At 31.3% G+C, this 16,608-nt stretch overlaps 2 protein-coding genes across 3 annotated transcripts; both read left to right on the top strand.

Annotated features, from left to right (window-relative positions):
• The first annotated feature begins 7,161 nt into the window (after positions 1-7,161).
• LOC114186827 lies at positions 7,162-8,832 on the top strand. The gene is made up of 3 exons (XM_028074866.1): positions 7,162-7,481; positions 7,686-7,914; positions 8,206-8,832. Exons 1-3 carry the CDS (start codon positions 7,227-7,229, stop codon positions 8,640-8,642), a joined length of 921 nt encoding a protein of 306 aa, XP_027930667.1. The 5' UTR covers positions 7,162-7,226; the 3' UTR covers positions 8,643-8,832.
• Positions 8,833-13,113: 4,281 nt separating this feature from the next.
• LOC114188031 (serine/threonine-protein kinase HT1-like) lies at positions 13,114-15,987 on the top strand. Of its 2 annotated transcripts, XM_028076516.1 has the most exons (5): positions 13,189-13,361; positions 13,459-13,515; positions 13,658-14,622; positions 14,893-15,348; positions 15,444-15,987. In XM_028076516.1, the coding sequence occupies exons 3-5, from the start codon at positions 13,960-13,962 to the stop codon at positions 15,711-15,713; spliced, it is 1,389 nt and encodes a 462-aa protein (XP_027932317.1). In that variant the 5' UTR covers positions 13,189-13,361; positions 13,459-13,515; positions 13,658-13,959; the 3' UTR covers positions 15,714-15,987. The 2 variants fall into 2 exon arrangements, with proteins under 2 accessions (XP_027932316.1, XP_027932317.1); XM_028076515.1 differs by lacking the exon at positions 13,459-13,515 and having other exon boundaries at positions 13,114-13,361.
• The last annotated feature ends 621 nt before the right edge of the window (positions 15,988-16,608 follow it).

Genomic DNA, 16,608 nt, shown 5'->3' with positions numbered 1-16,608 from the left:
TCAAAATAGGTGGAATTTGAAATTCTTCTCACTCAACCTCATATTCAAGACTCTTTGGTAGGACCGATGACACAAACGGCGTCAACGACCCAAATGGGCTCGACGATCCATATGGGCCCGACGACCCAAACGGGCCTGATGACCCAGATGGGTCCGACGACTTGAATGGGCTCGATGATCCAAACAGGCTCGTTCGTCGACCCGAACGGGCCCGGTAACCCGGACAAGACCAATGATCTAACGGGCCCGAAAATCCAAACAAGAAATTGAAATGTAAGGTATTTTAATTTCCTTATCCAAACAAATAATTTAAAAAATGAATGGAATTTAATTGCAAGCAATTTTAATGCAAAGCATTTCAATTTCTAAACATTGTTGAAATGCTCCATCCAAACACAATGTTAGATAATTATCTCTCATATTATTCGAATTCAATTTATACAAAATTTCATAACATAATTACTAGTACAAGTCACTAAATCACCGTAAAAATTCAGTTATGCACTTAGATAATATAAATACTGCCAGTTTAGTTATATATTGAGTATTAACCTGGTATTTAAAACATATTTAAATTATCAAAAATTAAACATATATGTAATAAAATCATTTAAACTGCGTAAGCAAATACAATTTAATTCTTTTAAGAGTTTTTCTCAACAAATGATAAATTATTATGTTTAAGTAAAATTCTGTAGGTTTTCCCCTTATAACATTGTTTCTAATCCACTTTGACAAATTTAACTCCATTAAATAGATTATACAGAAAATTTACATACAAAAATTAGTATTTTCCTTTAAACTTTAGCCCGTCATCTTTTAATTTAAATGAAAAATCATATTTCAAACTATAGCACGAACGTTAAAAAAATTCAACTGCCAAATATTCAATCAAGAATGAGAATATAATCATCTCTGAAATATTATTTGAGTTTATCTTAATTTTAATAAAAAAATTACATTAATCAGACATAAATATAAATTTTATTTCGATATGAGAACAATGACAGACTCATTGGTCCTGTTTTCTTTTAAAATTATAAAAACACTTTTAGTTTTTTAAGTAATATCTCAACATTCATTTTCAGACAATGTAGGCATCATAATTCAAACAATGATGGCAATGTTTAATTCCATTGAAGACACTTTTACTTCTAATCTCAGATTATCCAAATTTGTTTGCCTTAATTTGAAATGCTGCACTCTTTCTAGAAAAAGCACCCTCAGAAAGATTAGAATTATCCTAATTTATTTATAAAAATTTCCAATTAAACAACTAAATTCACATGTTTATTAAAACACATTTTTTTTATCAAATCACATATGCAATAATCAAAAAATTCGTACTCCTACTTACAACAGGATCCAAAACACAAGTAACTCAAAATTTAAGAAGAAATATGATATGCTAATGTTGGTGCATATAGCTATAGGTATTTTCTGTGATAATATATAACATAATATTTAAATAACTTTTTTCGTGTCATGTATATTATTGTGTTTTAAATTTTGTTTCTTGTTCAGATATGATTTAAAAATTTAGTTAAATTTGTCGAATTGTGTACTTTTAACTATTGTACAACTGGGTAGTGGGGCATAGAAATAATTGTAGACTGGACGCAGAATTACAGAGATGCCCTGAAATTTGTCCCACCACAGCCTTGGATGGGTCTCGATTGTCGCACAATTAATTATTAATCATTAATCATTAATGGTTAACGATAATTAAGTGAAGAAAAGAATAATTGGGAATCTTTTTGTTTTTGCAGTGTCTGGATCTGAAAACCATTCACAAGACGCCGCGTATTTGACTCACTTTATTAAAGAATGATGCTCTTCCTAATGGGCCCCACCCATAGTTGCATCGGATAAGATCTACAATGGACGTTCCTGATTGTGCAACGTTGAATCCATCTTCAGATCATCCCATCCATCCAAAGATTGGGTTCAGATGAGAGGTACACGTACAATTTCACTTTTCCATTCTTTAGATCTTTGTATCATTTTTAGTTAAACATTTTATTAGTTTTTCTTCTTTAATTTAAGGCAATTATTATTTTTTAAATGATTCTCACTTTTGGTTCGAATAATGACATAGAGTGAGCATGTGTTGTAAAATAAAAAAAAAAAAAACTCACAATTTACATAAATGTAAAATCACATTAAAAACCTTTCAGCATTTCGAATTGTGTTTAGAGAAGGCAGTTAAAACTAATAATCCCGAACTGGCAACCCCGTACATGCCCTTCTCCCATTTCTTTTTTTTCAAATTTGGTTTTTATTTTCTTTTAATCCTGGATGGTATTTCTTTTTATTTTAAATAACTCTCACCCCTAAAATAAATTAACCTTAATTAAACATTAAAATTTCTAAAGCATTATTTATTTATATATATATATATATATATATATATAAAATTATCTTTTGAATTTATGTCTTGTATTCGATAAGAATGTTGAAAACATTTTATAAAGAATGAAATTCATCAACTTATTTATTTTAAAAAAATTTATTGGAGGTTATCTCAAATTTTCATGAGTTGAAAAGTTGTATCAGTGACTCGTCTTGATAATCGACTTAATATGAGTGAATAATCTTATATTTGAGGATTCATTGTATTGAAAATCTTCATGAAATTGTGATAAAATGATGATATGAGAAGGTTACTACCATACTCATGATTAAAAATGTTTTGTCGAATGAACTATATAAATATGGAATGAACTTACCTTTGAAGGGAGAAATTATTGTAAATCTAAGTGTGAGTCTATATTTGACTTTGGATAAATTAAAAAAAATCATATATCCATGATCAAATTTGTAATCTTGTATAAATTTGACTTGTACCTTATTAGTATTGTGTTTTTTTTAATCACCTCTAAAGATTTATGATATATATATATATATATATATATATATATATATATATATATATATATATATATATATATATATATATATATATATATATATATATATATATATATATATCAAATGTCATATTATTTAATATGTTTTAAAACTCAAAACTTTCTGATAAGTTATGTTTATAAGTTTTTTGTTAATGTAATATAAAATTTTTGTAATATGTGACATCCTATTTAATAAATAATTATAATAAATAAAGTATCACAAAATTATAATAAAATAGAACAATGACAAAAACATATCAAAATTAACCTTTTTACAGTTGTCCAAACTATACTGAAACAAAAGTAATATAGGCACAAAACAATGCCATAAACATAATTTAAACCTGAAATAATTTGGTCAAAAGGATTGCTCACCGAGCAATGAATTTAAAATAAAATAGTTTAAAAAAGTTGCTTAAAGAGCTATAAAAATAAAGCCTAGACTAAATAATTGGTGATTATCGCAAGAAGGAAAACCAAATAGAACACAAACATAGAGAGAAAGTGTAAGCTAGAGATAAAAAAAATTGATATGCATATATGCAAACAGTTTATAAGCAAGCAAATCACTAAGCACACCAAACATATGATAGCAAACAATCAAAGATCATACAACTTGATTATTCGGATACATATAATCATATCGGATTCATTAGTTTCTTGTACTTGTGGTGGCCTTTACTGCTTTGCAGAGTCATTGTCAATGAGTTTCACCCTACCATGTACGAGGTTAGTCCATGATCATCTAAGGCCATTATCCTGCTAGAGACCATGACCTCCTACTACTCTTCACCACTTGAATCAGTTTATTCTACGTGAGTTGGATTGATTCTTTAGAGTGTTAGGATGCAAACTTGCTTGAATCCTTACTGAATTACATACACTACAAATAGCACCACCACAAAGTCTCCCCAAGAGACTCATGGAATTACATCAAGCTCATACAGTACACAAATTATCTCAAAACATAATCCACTACAAAAAAACATGTAAATATCGACGTTTATTTTTGTAATTTACGTCGTTTTTAACTGTCGTTATATACTTGAGTGACGGTTTCCTGAAATGTCGTAATTCTTGCCGTCACAAAGTATAATATGGCGGTTATAAATGAACCGTCGCAACAACCGTCATTTTATACAACGTATAAAGTGGTGGTTTAAAAAAGGCAAAAAGCGTCAATTAAAACTGACGTAATATTTTGACTGGATAACAAATATAATGTGAAAAATGACATTTTAAACTGACATTATTATCATTATATTATGACATTTTTAATTGTCACCAATTTAATTAATTATAATTAATTATGAGACTAATAATAAAAATTTAAAATATATAAAAAAACACTACCAAAAAATTAACAAACATTATATTTCATTAAAAATAACAAATTTACATCATAGTACCATGTTCAAATATAAAATAAAAAACATTACAAATTCATCTAGTAATTTTACAACTAAATTTTTTATCCTAATCCTAAAATATTTTACTTCTGATTGCACCATCTGAAAATAGCACACGATTCCCACTGGTCGAGACTGCAGCATGTCACCGGAAATTTCCAATTTGATTGCCATACCCCTACACATGGCTCATGGATTATACTATTCCACATACAACCCTGAAACACACAATTAGTACGATGCATATTATGTTAACATTTTTGTTGTTGTGGATTGAGAAAATGAAGTTGACTAAAGAAAAAAATTGAGTTACATCTATAGCAAAAACAAGCAGCTCATATGGATTTAACACCTTTACTCTTTAGATCAATAATTTGAGATTGAGTGTCTTCACATGTCTTATCCTATAAAGAAAACATCTACCAATTAGAGGTTGGATTTAGCATTTTTTAACTCATTTATAACATGTGGTATATAATATTCTCTAGTTGGACCATACAAGAATTCTTTATGAATTTAACAAATTATAGAATTGAAAGACAAAGAAAGCATATAAAAGAAAATGGCAAATTAAAAGCTAAACATAAAGGACCTTAATAAGCTTTGTATTTTTAACTTTGTTTTGTAATATAATACTTGTGTTAACTTAATTCAAACCTAGATGAAGAGATTGAATGAGAGATTGATACGAACATGTTGAACGTACTTAGTTACATTTTTTTAATTAAAACATTAAAAAGTTTTAAGTAGTTAGGAAGTTTATCTATTAGGTATACCATGTATACAATTACATTATCCTAGGGATAAATTTATTTTTCGGGTGCTTTCTAAAAAGTTTTGTTGAAGTAGAAAAAGTTTCTCAAGGAAGACCCTAAAAGTCTAAAACATTCTAGAGCCCGTAAACCTAAGTATACAACAAGTAAAGTAGTTAAATTCATGAAGATGCAATTACATTACAGGAAATTCTAATACAAACAAATTATGCACATTTATTAGTTAAACATGTAGTTAAATTTAAATTTAAGAAAAAAAAACCTTAGTTGGAGTACGAAGTTACCTTTCTATTCCTAAGAAATCTGCAAACTAGGCCAACCACATCAAATGTTGTTATCTCAACATTTAATGGGCAGGGAAGCCAACTCTGTATTGCATTTGCCATCAATGTTATCTCAGTAAGCTTAACAATTTTGTGCCCTTCAAGGTTCTTAGTTAACAAATTATATACAATAACGACAATCGAGTTTAGACGACAGTTGCTCGTTTGGGCGAGAATAGCAAGTTTCTCACCTACTCTTGCATGCACAACTAGAATCCAAAATCAAACCACAAACAGTTCATTCTCATACACATACAAGCATCATTCAAGCATTTTGAACAAGAAATAGAACCAAAAACAGGTAAGATATTTCAAAAATGTAAAAATCCTAACTTCTCTTACCTTGATTGAGAGTTGAACTTGAGGGGGGAAAGAGCACTAACAGAAGGAGCACCACAGCTCCAGAAGCACACTGAAGGGCTAAAAAACACGAACACAAGAACGAAGATGAGGCTCTAAGGAAGAACCCATGACAAAATCACTACAATAGAGCTGGAAAAGGAGAAAAACGAAAGTTTGAGCTCAACTTACATAGAGGAAAGACAATTTTGTTTGTTGGAAGAAGAGTTTCACAACTGCCTTAGCACAACTTAATTTTCAAAAATAGGAGAAAGTAAGTTAGTTGTTATTAGATGAGGAGACATAATGGAAGCAAATGAGTAGCCGAAAGAATCCCTAAAACAAATAAGTCAGTTGACTTTAAGTCTTTTCAATGAAATTGGACTCAAAACTTAAAAAAAAAAATGGACTTTACAAAATACACTAAAATATAAATTATTTGACCACTGGTTAGTTTTAATTAAGTTAAACATAAATAATGGAGGAAAAACAACTTCTAGGTAAAGTAAATTATTAACATAAGCTACATGATCTAATTTGGTTATTCTCTAAATTCGTAAAAATAAGAAAAGTGTACAAATATTCACACGTCAGTATAATTTTAATATTCAATCATTTAATTTAAGCTTTCAAAAGCATTTCTAAGAAAAAATTTAGTAAATGATGTCAGTTAGTGACAACCTAGTAATGATAAATTTATTGAATTCGTAACAATAAATGTGTATATGGTAACGTAAACTTTTGTTTTTTCGCATTAATACGGTATAAAATCCATTAAACTCTCAGCATGTATTCGGATTAAAACATGCAAACACATAACACATAAAATTAATTAAAACGCCTATTATGGCTTCATTATAAAATGAATTTATTATAGTATTAAGAAACATGTGGATAGAATAAAATAATCCTGGGAAGATACAATAACATAATAGTAATTTGATTTGATACTGTGCTATTATTGTTGTTGAAAAATGTTATAATTTTTTGGAAAATAAATCCAAATGAGAAGTGATAATAGATGAAGTTTAGTGTGAGAGAATACAAAAGGAATATGGAAGAATATCCCAAGAATTAGAGTGGATTGATAAAAAAAAATTAAAAAAAACGCATGCCATGGCAGATTGCAGAAGAAGAATGAAGAATGAATGAGTGAATATTCGTATATATCCGAATGATTAGGATAAAGGGTATAGGTTGGAAAAATGGAATTATTGAGTGATCTGACGTGGATCCATGCTGTATCAACCCAACCCAACCCATCTACGTCATTCGTTAGATCCAAATCACCCAATCCTCACCATCCAAAATCCACCCTAATCACATTCATGTGCGCCGCGGCCAGTGACAAGCTGGGTCCCACCTTCAACACCGATCCTCGTATAAAACCCCTCTCACAACCACCATCCAAAACTAAGTCAAATAACACAACTTCATACACACTCTACACGCCACATACATCTCATAACCATGGGTGGATTCTCCATGGCCACCGCAAGGGTCACCAGGTTTCTGCCCAGCCACCACCTCCACGACCACCGTGACACTTGTGTCCCTGATGTTGAATTCGAATTTCTCCACGATGGAGAAACGTTGTTGGCTCAGAGTGCCTGCAGCGAGGACTGTCATAATACCAACGAAATCGAGTTCGACCAAGATGAGGATCGACCAGACACCGTGGAACAAAACAGAACCTTCTGGGACAACCAACACCAGATTTTGCAGGTAGGTTAATCTCTCAATCAACGCAGCCGTGCCTTCTTTAAATTAAGTTAATTTGTTACTTCACCTACAGCTACTACTGTACTAAGTAAATGTAGGTTAATTTTGAGATGTTGAGAGAGGAAAATCTTGATCGATAAAATCCGTTGATGTTATAACGTGCTTTGTTTTGGGCGTTTTTGACTTAGTGGGTTTAATTTTGTGCAGGCGAATGTGTACAGAACGAGTTCTTTGGAATCAGGGATAAGAAATGCGACGAAAGAAGCGCTTCAGAACATACAAAGCGTGGAAACGGTGTGCGGATGCGGCAGACAGATACCTCTCACCTCTTGCAGAAACTGCTTGATGAGAGAAGTTTCTGGGCGGCTTCAGAAAGCAGGCTATAACAGTGCTGTCTGCAAAACAAAATGGAGAAGCTCACCAGAAATTCCATCAGGTAAATAAATTAATTCCGATTAATTAATTAGCGCCTTTTATCTTAAAAAAGTGAAAAGCGATCTTCGATGGTGGTTCTTAAGATAAGATCCTCTTACTAAACTATATTATATATCCACGCGGACAATGTCCCTGTCAAATAGTAACTAGTCTGTGTAAAAATATTATTCTAAATAAACTATGATTTGTTGACAGTATTCACCAGATTGGTTGGATTGGAAGTAGTGGATATACGTTGTGTCTGTGAAATTGATTATATAAGATTATTAAAAGATGTACAAACTGTGTGCAGGTGAACACAGTTTTTTGGATGTAGTAGAGAACACAAAGAGGGGGGAGATGAGGGTGATCGTGGAGCTGAATTTCAGAGGAGAGTTTGAGATAGCAAGGGGAAGTGAAGAGTATAACAGACTTGTTGGGAAGCTACCAGAGGTGTTTGTGGGGAAGGTGGAGAGATTGAGCAACCTGATAAAGGTTCTGTGTGTGGCAGGGAAAAGGTGTATGAAGGAGAAGAAAATGCACATGGGGCCATGGAGGAAGCATAGGTACATGCAAGCAAAATGGTTAGGTCCATGTGACAGGAACACTTCCACAACCTCACTCTCAATGGGATATTCTCAGAGAATACCAATTTCGATGCCAAAACCAAAGCAAAAGGCATCTTTGTTAACTGTTGATCTGCTAGACAAACTTCCTAATATGCACTGCACTGCTGTTGAGGTTGTGTAATTTGTAAAGAGAGAGAACACTAGTTTAATTTCTTCTTCTTCTTCTTCTTCTTCTTGTTTAATTTTGTTATTGATTCTCGCACCCTTTCCTTGGTGAATATAAATGAGTGATTGGTAAATGTACGATACACATGTACATCGAAATAAATTGTGGAAATGAGTGTGCATTTCAAAGCTACTCTTGCAGTTCATATATCATACACCAATATTCAACACAAAACAATTTGTCTTGCATCATTTTTTTTAGTGTTTTTCACATGTAAACTGTGAACTTTTTCTATGAAAAAGTGTCAAAAGTAACTTTTTTAAATTGGTTTATGTACAAGAGTCATATAAAGTAATAAGAGTATCTGTAATGATTGCATAAAAACAAAGAGAGATGATTGCAGTTTATTGTAGCAGTTAAGTAAAATAATCCCTTTCAGACTTAGTAATCCTTTTTTTTTTCCTTTTCTTTCCCAAGTAGCAACCTAAGTGCATCCTAAGTATAAACAAATGTAATGATATAACCTACGATATTGAAATTCAGATTACTCAACAAAATCACTTTCTAGACAAAAGTGGAGAATGTTTTTGGTGGGGACATCTGAAATTTGTCCAAATTATTGATTGTTTGTTAGATACAGAAGTTTCCTATGACGGCCCATGAAATGTGTTTTGGTCTTTCAGCATAGTAGTGATAACTGATAGGCAATTGCTTCCTGCACACCAACAATTTGTTTCTACACCCCATCAATTTTTGAAAATAACAATCTTACTTTTCTGAGAAGTGACTTCCAGATTATTAATGTCGGAACAGGCTTTCTAAAACAGGATTTTTAGAATTTCAGAAATAACATATCCCGAAATTTTCACAAACAGAAATTTTTAAACAAATTTTTAAATAAGATTATTGAAGGTGTGAAGAGTATTTAAGTATTTTCCTTATCATGTAGAGTGCATGAATAAATTTAATGGGGTTCAGGAAACAATTGCTTAAGTGATATAGGTGGGCGAAGAATTTGACCCGCAGCTCCAAATAAAAATGTTAAATGACTAAAGTATCTTTAAGTGTTTTTCAAATGATTCATCTAAAGTAATTTAATAATATTTATAGGAAAAAAATTCTAAAATTTTTTTTAATAAAATTTCTTATTATCGAAAAAATTTCATAATAAAAGTTTGTTCTAAAGTAATTTTTTTAAGATGACTTTGTATAATTCTAGAGTGTTATTTTCGAAATAGTTCCACTGAATAAATTTTGTTGTTTTGGATATGAAAAGTGCAATGGGAAAACTCTACTATTGTTAATTTGATTGTGCTTCGGATGAAACTTTGATAACCTAAAAAAATCAATTTAACTATAAATAAATAAAACATTATGATTTTTTTAAAGCAACAATTTAGTTTGATGAATTTTCAGTTCAAATTTTTTAAAAATAATTTAAAAAATAGAAGAAACAATTCATAACATATGTTGAAAATTGAATAAAAAATTTCATATAAAAACAATAATAATCGAACATTAAGAAAAAAACTAAATTTTCTTAAAAGATATTTAAAAAAAAGTTAAAAAAACGTATTTACGAATAAAGTAATAACAAATAAGACTAACATCAAATGTTAAGGTAAAGTAAAACATAAGTAAGAAAAATAAAACTATCTGAAAGTTAAAGTAAACAGGAAATGTAAATATTGAAATAACTCAATTTTCAAAGATAGAAAAGAAAAATTATACAGAAGACCGTTTGTAAGCATGCACATAACTACTACCATTCCTTTTATTATTTTCATTTTTAGAAATTCGGTAAACATTATTATATAAAAAAAGTAATTTATGGAAAGACATTTTCGTTACTTAGCTCGTCTGTAAAACAAAAAATATCACTAAAAAAATAATTAAATAACAATAAAATTAAAAAATAATTATTTTACTTATTATATTACACACTATTTTATAAACTAGCCGTTAGTTATTTATTATTAATAAAAAAATATAATTAATTTGCAAATAATAATATAAATTGGTCTTTTTAACATATTTAAATTTTTGTTATTTATTTGATTCTAAATTAATCTCTAATTTTAAATTAAAAACTAACTTAGAGTCAATAATAATAATTAGTTAAAAATTTTCAGTTGATGTCATATATTAATTTAAATTTTAATTCACAAATTAATTATAATATTTTATTAATAATAAAAGTTATTTTATATATCATTGATTTTTTTTATAAATGTATTCAAGATAACGATGATAATGATTAATTATTTTTTGTCCCTCGATTTAATAATTATTTAATTATATTTTTATAGTGTGCTTGAGTTTAATAGACATTAAAATTTTGGAACAACAATTTTTGAAAATTCTAAATTTTCCTTTAATCGAATAATTTCAAAAATAATAATTCGGAAGGCATTAAGACCAATTGGGTTTTAAAAAAAGAATAAAGTTTTTGGGATCAAAAGAAAGTCTGAGTAATTCTCTAAGGAAAAACTCATTGTTTCATAATTTTTTTTTTAATAAGAGTAAAGGACCAAATATTTCCTGTTAAGAAATAAAAAACCCACTATAGCTCGTGGACCAAGTCCAACCTATTCAGTTTTTTATAGCAGTCCAAAATATTTATCTGCTTATTTGTGCTCAAGGTTCAATCAATATCACCCTCAGTAACATCTTTCTGCACTACCATAGTTTCAGTCTGCACTTCCCTAACATTTTGAATTTCAAATTATACAATTTTAAATATATTATTCATTTTATATTTTAAAATGTACAATTTAAAAGATAATTTTTTTATTTCAAAATAAAAAATAATTATAATCTAAATTACATATTTCAAAATCCAAACGTATTGTAAAATATATAATCTAAAATACAAAAAATTATATTCTAAATTATACATTTCAGAATACATTAATTTGTGAGCCTGCAGGAAGAAGCTGCCCCAAATTTCGGTGGGTTTTGTATGAAAGGCCCAACTACAGATTATATTTTTACAAATTGCACCAACAAAACAGAGACGAACTTCTTTATTATTTTTTATGACTTAAACGAAATCGATAAAAATTTAATCAGACATGATTTTCATCGAATAAAAAAAAAAAGTATTTTAGATTATACATCTTGGAATACAAATGTTTTTGGGGCTGCAGCAAGAAACTATCCCAAATTTGCGTTGGTTTTTGTATGTTAGGCCCACTACAGAGTTTTTTTCTTTTGCAATTTGTATCAACCGAACTAAGGATGGACTTCTTTGTTATTTCTTTTTATGGTCTGAGAAATGAAATCAAGAAAAAAAAAAAACAAATATGATCTTCATTGATTTTAGATTTACAATAATCAGTTTATATTACAATATATATGAGGTATTTTTATATATTGACATTTAAAAAAAAATATTAAAATTCAATATGTAAAAAAAAAAACGAAAAGAGGCGTTTTTATTAAATAAAAAACTATTAAATATATTAAAATATCTTCCTAAAAATATTTACATTGTAGATAATCATTGTAATTTATATAACTTGATATTTTTTTCTCGTTTAAACAATTGATTAACATTTCAAATTTGATAACTCTTCAAGAATTTAGTTAATAACAAATTTCTTTATACTGCTTTTAATGAATCTGTTATGGTAACATATAAGTTGTTGAATCTAGTTATTCCACTCACAGGAACTTATTGATACATGGATTTAATGAGTCGAGCCTGTGGATTTGTATTTCCTAAACTGAAATCAAACAGAGAATTTATGAGTTTTTATTTTTGGTTGGAGTTTGAAACTGAAGGGATACACAATGCAGATGCAGTCTTAGGCATCCGTGCGAACCGTACCTTAAAACCTTATACTAAAAAAAAAGTAGATTGGAGTGTGAATTTAGCAACAGTAACTGCGAAGTGTTGCTAAAAATAAATAAGAAAAGCTTACACGTAACCACGCATCCGTACCAATTCCCTTAACAGCGACACTTGTATTCCTCCACTCACCACATTTCAACCATTTTTTTTTCTCTCTCTCTCTTCTCCATCATTCATTATCATTCATTCCAAAACCAAAACAGAACAAACAAAATTATGTCCCTCTCAGTCTTCTCTGACTTTCTCCTGTGGTCCCCACACCCCACCACCCCACTATAACCTAACCCATCACACTATGTCTCTAGACACATGCATCACTATTCACTCACATCTTCAACCACATCTATTCAAATCCAATTCTCATAAACCACAGTTATAACAAATAACAATTTTTCATCGTATTATAGTATAAGAATAACATGAGTTGGTGAAATGGTTTTTATGTAAAAAACAAGATAATTATAAAAAAGATATATGATGTCATAATTCTTCATTGGTGGTGATGACGGTGACAAGGAGGAGCTGAGTGAGGTATTGAAATTGTAAAACCGACAGACACAACACTACAATACAACCTTGAAATGAAATTTATGGTCTATTTTCTCCGGGTATCTTACGTAACGTATGACAAGATCCTTGTATGACCCTACTAAATATTACACTGCTAATTTCTAAAATTAAAAATGTAACGAAAAAAAGAAAGAGAGAAAGAAAGATATCCTCTGCAGTCTCCACCTGTCTCTGTCTTTCCTTACGAAAAAAAAATGGTATTAGGTGCACCATTTCTCTCTATCCTTGCAAACGTAAAAAGGCAAAGAGAAACTCCATTTCTGCCTTAGCAGCTATTCCATCTTCGCACCTCGGTGAAAGCCCTTCAGGTAATGCATGCTTTTTTACTTTTCTATATGTTTCTTTTGCTTAATCTTTTCTTCTTTTTCTTTTTCTTAAATCTGGTTTACCCTTCTCTGCTATTAGTTTCATATCGCTATGATTCTTTTACGGATTAGCCTACCCTCTGTGGCCGTTAGGGAGGTAATCAAGGCCGTTTCTTCATTATCACACAAATGAGTTATTTTCTTTTAATTTATGTGTATTTCATGGTTTCTGTGATCATTTTTTTACCTTTTTTGTTTGATGGATTAATTTGTTGAGAATTTGTGTGGATTTCTTTCAGGCTTTTACGGAAGGTGGGTTTTGGCTAGAAGGCGGTGCTTGGATGTTGAGTCTATGGATGCTCATGATCTTTTGTTGAATAATATGTTGTTTTGCCTCTATCTTCACCTTTTAATGGAACCAATCCTACCCTTTTGCTTTCAAATGTAAAGATCGGGTTTTTGGTCATCCCTCCCCTCATTCTGGTCGAAGGGTCTCAACCAAGTTTTGAGATTTCTCAGGTAGGGGTGGAGGAGTTTCAGTTTTGTAAGTACAAGATCTTAATAAAAAGGATTTTTGTAGAAAGGAAAAGTTGAGGATAAGATGGGCGAAGATAGTAATTCTTGGATTAGGAGAACAAAGTTTTCACACACAGTGTGCCATCGTTTGGATCCATCTAGATTAGGTCATGTTCCTATCAGCATTCAGTCAGAGGAAAAATCAGACCCCGTCTCAGAGGTTCAGAGGCACCCCATAACGACCAAGCAGAGATCTTCGTCACCATTGCCCGAGACTTCTCTTTCTGAGGCCTTCAGGGAAGCTAGACATGATCAGAAGAGGTTCTCCACACCGAATCCTCAGAGAGATAATAGGATTACGGGGAAGGAATTGAACAAGGATTCTCCGGAGACTAAGGAATCAAGTTCAAAGTTTCCTTCCCGTGGTCCAAGTAAGAAGGTGAAGTCAAAGCACAGCAAGGATGCAGCATGGACCAAGTTTTTGGATAATGGTGGAAGCAAGATTACTGCTGTCGAAACAGCCGAAGATTGGAACATTGACATGTCTCAGCTGTTTTTTGGCCTAAAGTTTGCTCATGGGGCACATAGCCGACTTTACCATGGTGTATATAAGGATGAATCGGTTGCAGTTAAACTCATTATGGAACCCGAAGACGATGAAACTGGAGATTTGGCTTCTCGATTAGAAAAACAGTTCGTCAGAGAAGTTACCCTCTTGTCTCGTCTTCACCATCAAAATGTTATAAAGGTGATGACATTTTGTTTCTTATTTTGTATATGCTATTTACAAAGTATAAATGCATAGTCCTGATGCTGTCTTCAATGCCTTTTGAGTAAGGTTAGTGTATCTGTTGTTCTGCTCTTATTATCATGTTGAAATGTAAAGTTTTTAAAGTATGCATACATACTACTACTTTATATTCATCTTTTCTCGGTTATTTTGGTATAATTGCGTTGATCTATGATGTTGGGAGTATTTTCGAGGATGCTAATCTGGTGTGTTTTGATGTGACAACAGTTCTCAGCAGCGTGCAGAAAGCCACCTGTTTATTGTATCATCACAGAATATCTTTCGGAAGGTTCCTTGAGGGCATATCTGCATAAGTTGGAGCACCAAACTATTTCTCTACAAAAGCTTTTAACTTTTGCCCTTGATATTGCTCGTGGTATGGAATATATACATTCTCAAGGTGTGATTCATCGAGACCTTAAGCCAGAGAATATCCTCATCGGCGAAGGTTGTCGCCTTAAAATTGCTGATTTTGGCATTGCATGCGAAGAAGCCTCGTGTGACTTACTGGCTGATGACCCTGGCACCTACCGTTGGATGGCACCCGAGATGATCAAACGTAAATCCTATGGCAGAAAGGTTGATGTCTACAGTTTTGGGCTTATCTTATCAGAGATGTTGACTGGAACCATTCCATATGAGGATATGAATCCAATACAAGCTGCTTTTGCCGTTGTAAACAAGGTATCACTCCTTTGTAATTCAAGTCATAAGCTTTGTAATCAACATCTGGTTCTTGTTGCCTAATATTTGTGTTATGTGGGGTTGTGTTTCTTCAGAATTCAAGGCCAGTGATTCCATCAGATTGTCCACCTGCTATGCGAGCTTTGGTTGAACAGTGTTGGAGCTTGCAACCAGATAAGAGACCTGAGTTCTGGCAGATTGTGAAGATATTAGAGCAATTTGAGTCTTCACTTGCACGTGATGGAACCCTGACTCTGCTGCCAAACCCTTGTTGGGATAATAAAAAAGGGCTTCTTCATTGGATTCAAAAGCTTGGCCCTGTGCATCAGAATAGTGGCCCTGTGCCTAAACCCAAGTTCACATGAATCTTTCAAGTGTCCTGGCTTTTATTCTACACCAGGTCCGTTGTAATTAAAAAATGAAAGGTTTGTTTTTGAAGTTCTCTGATTGTAGTCACCCATCTTATGACATTCATGTGATAGTAAATTGATTTTTAGGCTTGCACATAAAGGTGAAAGCTTTTCTTTTTTTTTTTCTGTTTTTACCTGTGCTTACACAACTTATGAAGCTCTTGCTTCGTGTGTCAATCTAGAGACTTCATACCAAGAAATCATCACCCCCTTCCTTCTTATGATTGTTCATAATTCTTCCTTCTTATGATTGTTCATAATTCTTGTGTGGATGTTTTTACCATAGGTAAAAAAAGTGTAGGATTCTTTTGGTCGTGCAAAATTCTGAAATTGAGAACCAAACAAATAAGATTAACACTTGAAAGATAAACCTTGTAAAGGGAGCATGATTCAGGCTCTTTATTGGAAAATTTCAACTATAAAATTTCATTATTTGGACTTTTTTTAAGGAAGGAGTGTGGAGTATTGTTAACCTTGTAAATGTTTATCAAGAAGATAGAAGAGATTTAGTTTCAGAAGGTTGATTTTAAGCTATATAAATTTTATTTTAATTTGCTTTCTGTTTTATGTGTATATATAAGTTATTCAAATAATAGAACATTGAATGCATTTGAAAGAAATTGATGACATTTTTTTACTGAATGAAATGAATAGTAGTTTTGCATCCTTCTAATTCAATCCTACGGATTAAAAGATCGTGAGAGAGATAGAGGAAGAAGAGATGAAGGTAAGTTAGATCTATAATATTATTGGTTTGGATCTGGGCTCGGATTGGGCCCGTGTATACTAAGCATTCTCTCCATGGGCCGGATAATTCTTTTACACACTTGTTAATATGTAATACCAAGAA

This window comes from Vigna unguiculata, chromosome 6 (genome assembly GCF_004118075.2).
Source record: "Vigna unguiculata cultivar IT97K-499-35 chromosome 6, ASM411807v1, whole genome shotgun sequence".
Lineage (NCBI taxonomy): Eukaryota > Viridiplantae > Streptophyta > Magnoliopsida > Fabales > Fabaceae > Vigna > Vigna unguiculata.
Note: the sequence above shows the minus strand (reverse complement) of the source record. Positions and strands in the feature narration are given on the sequence as shown.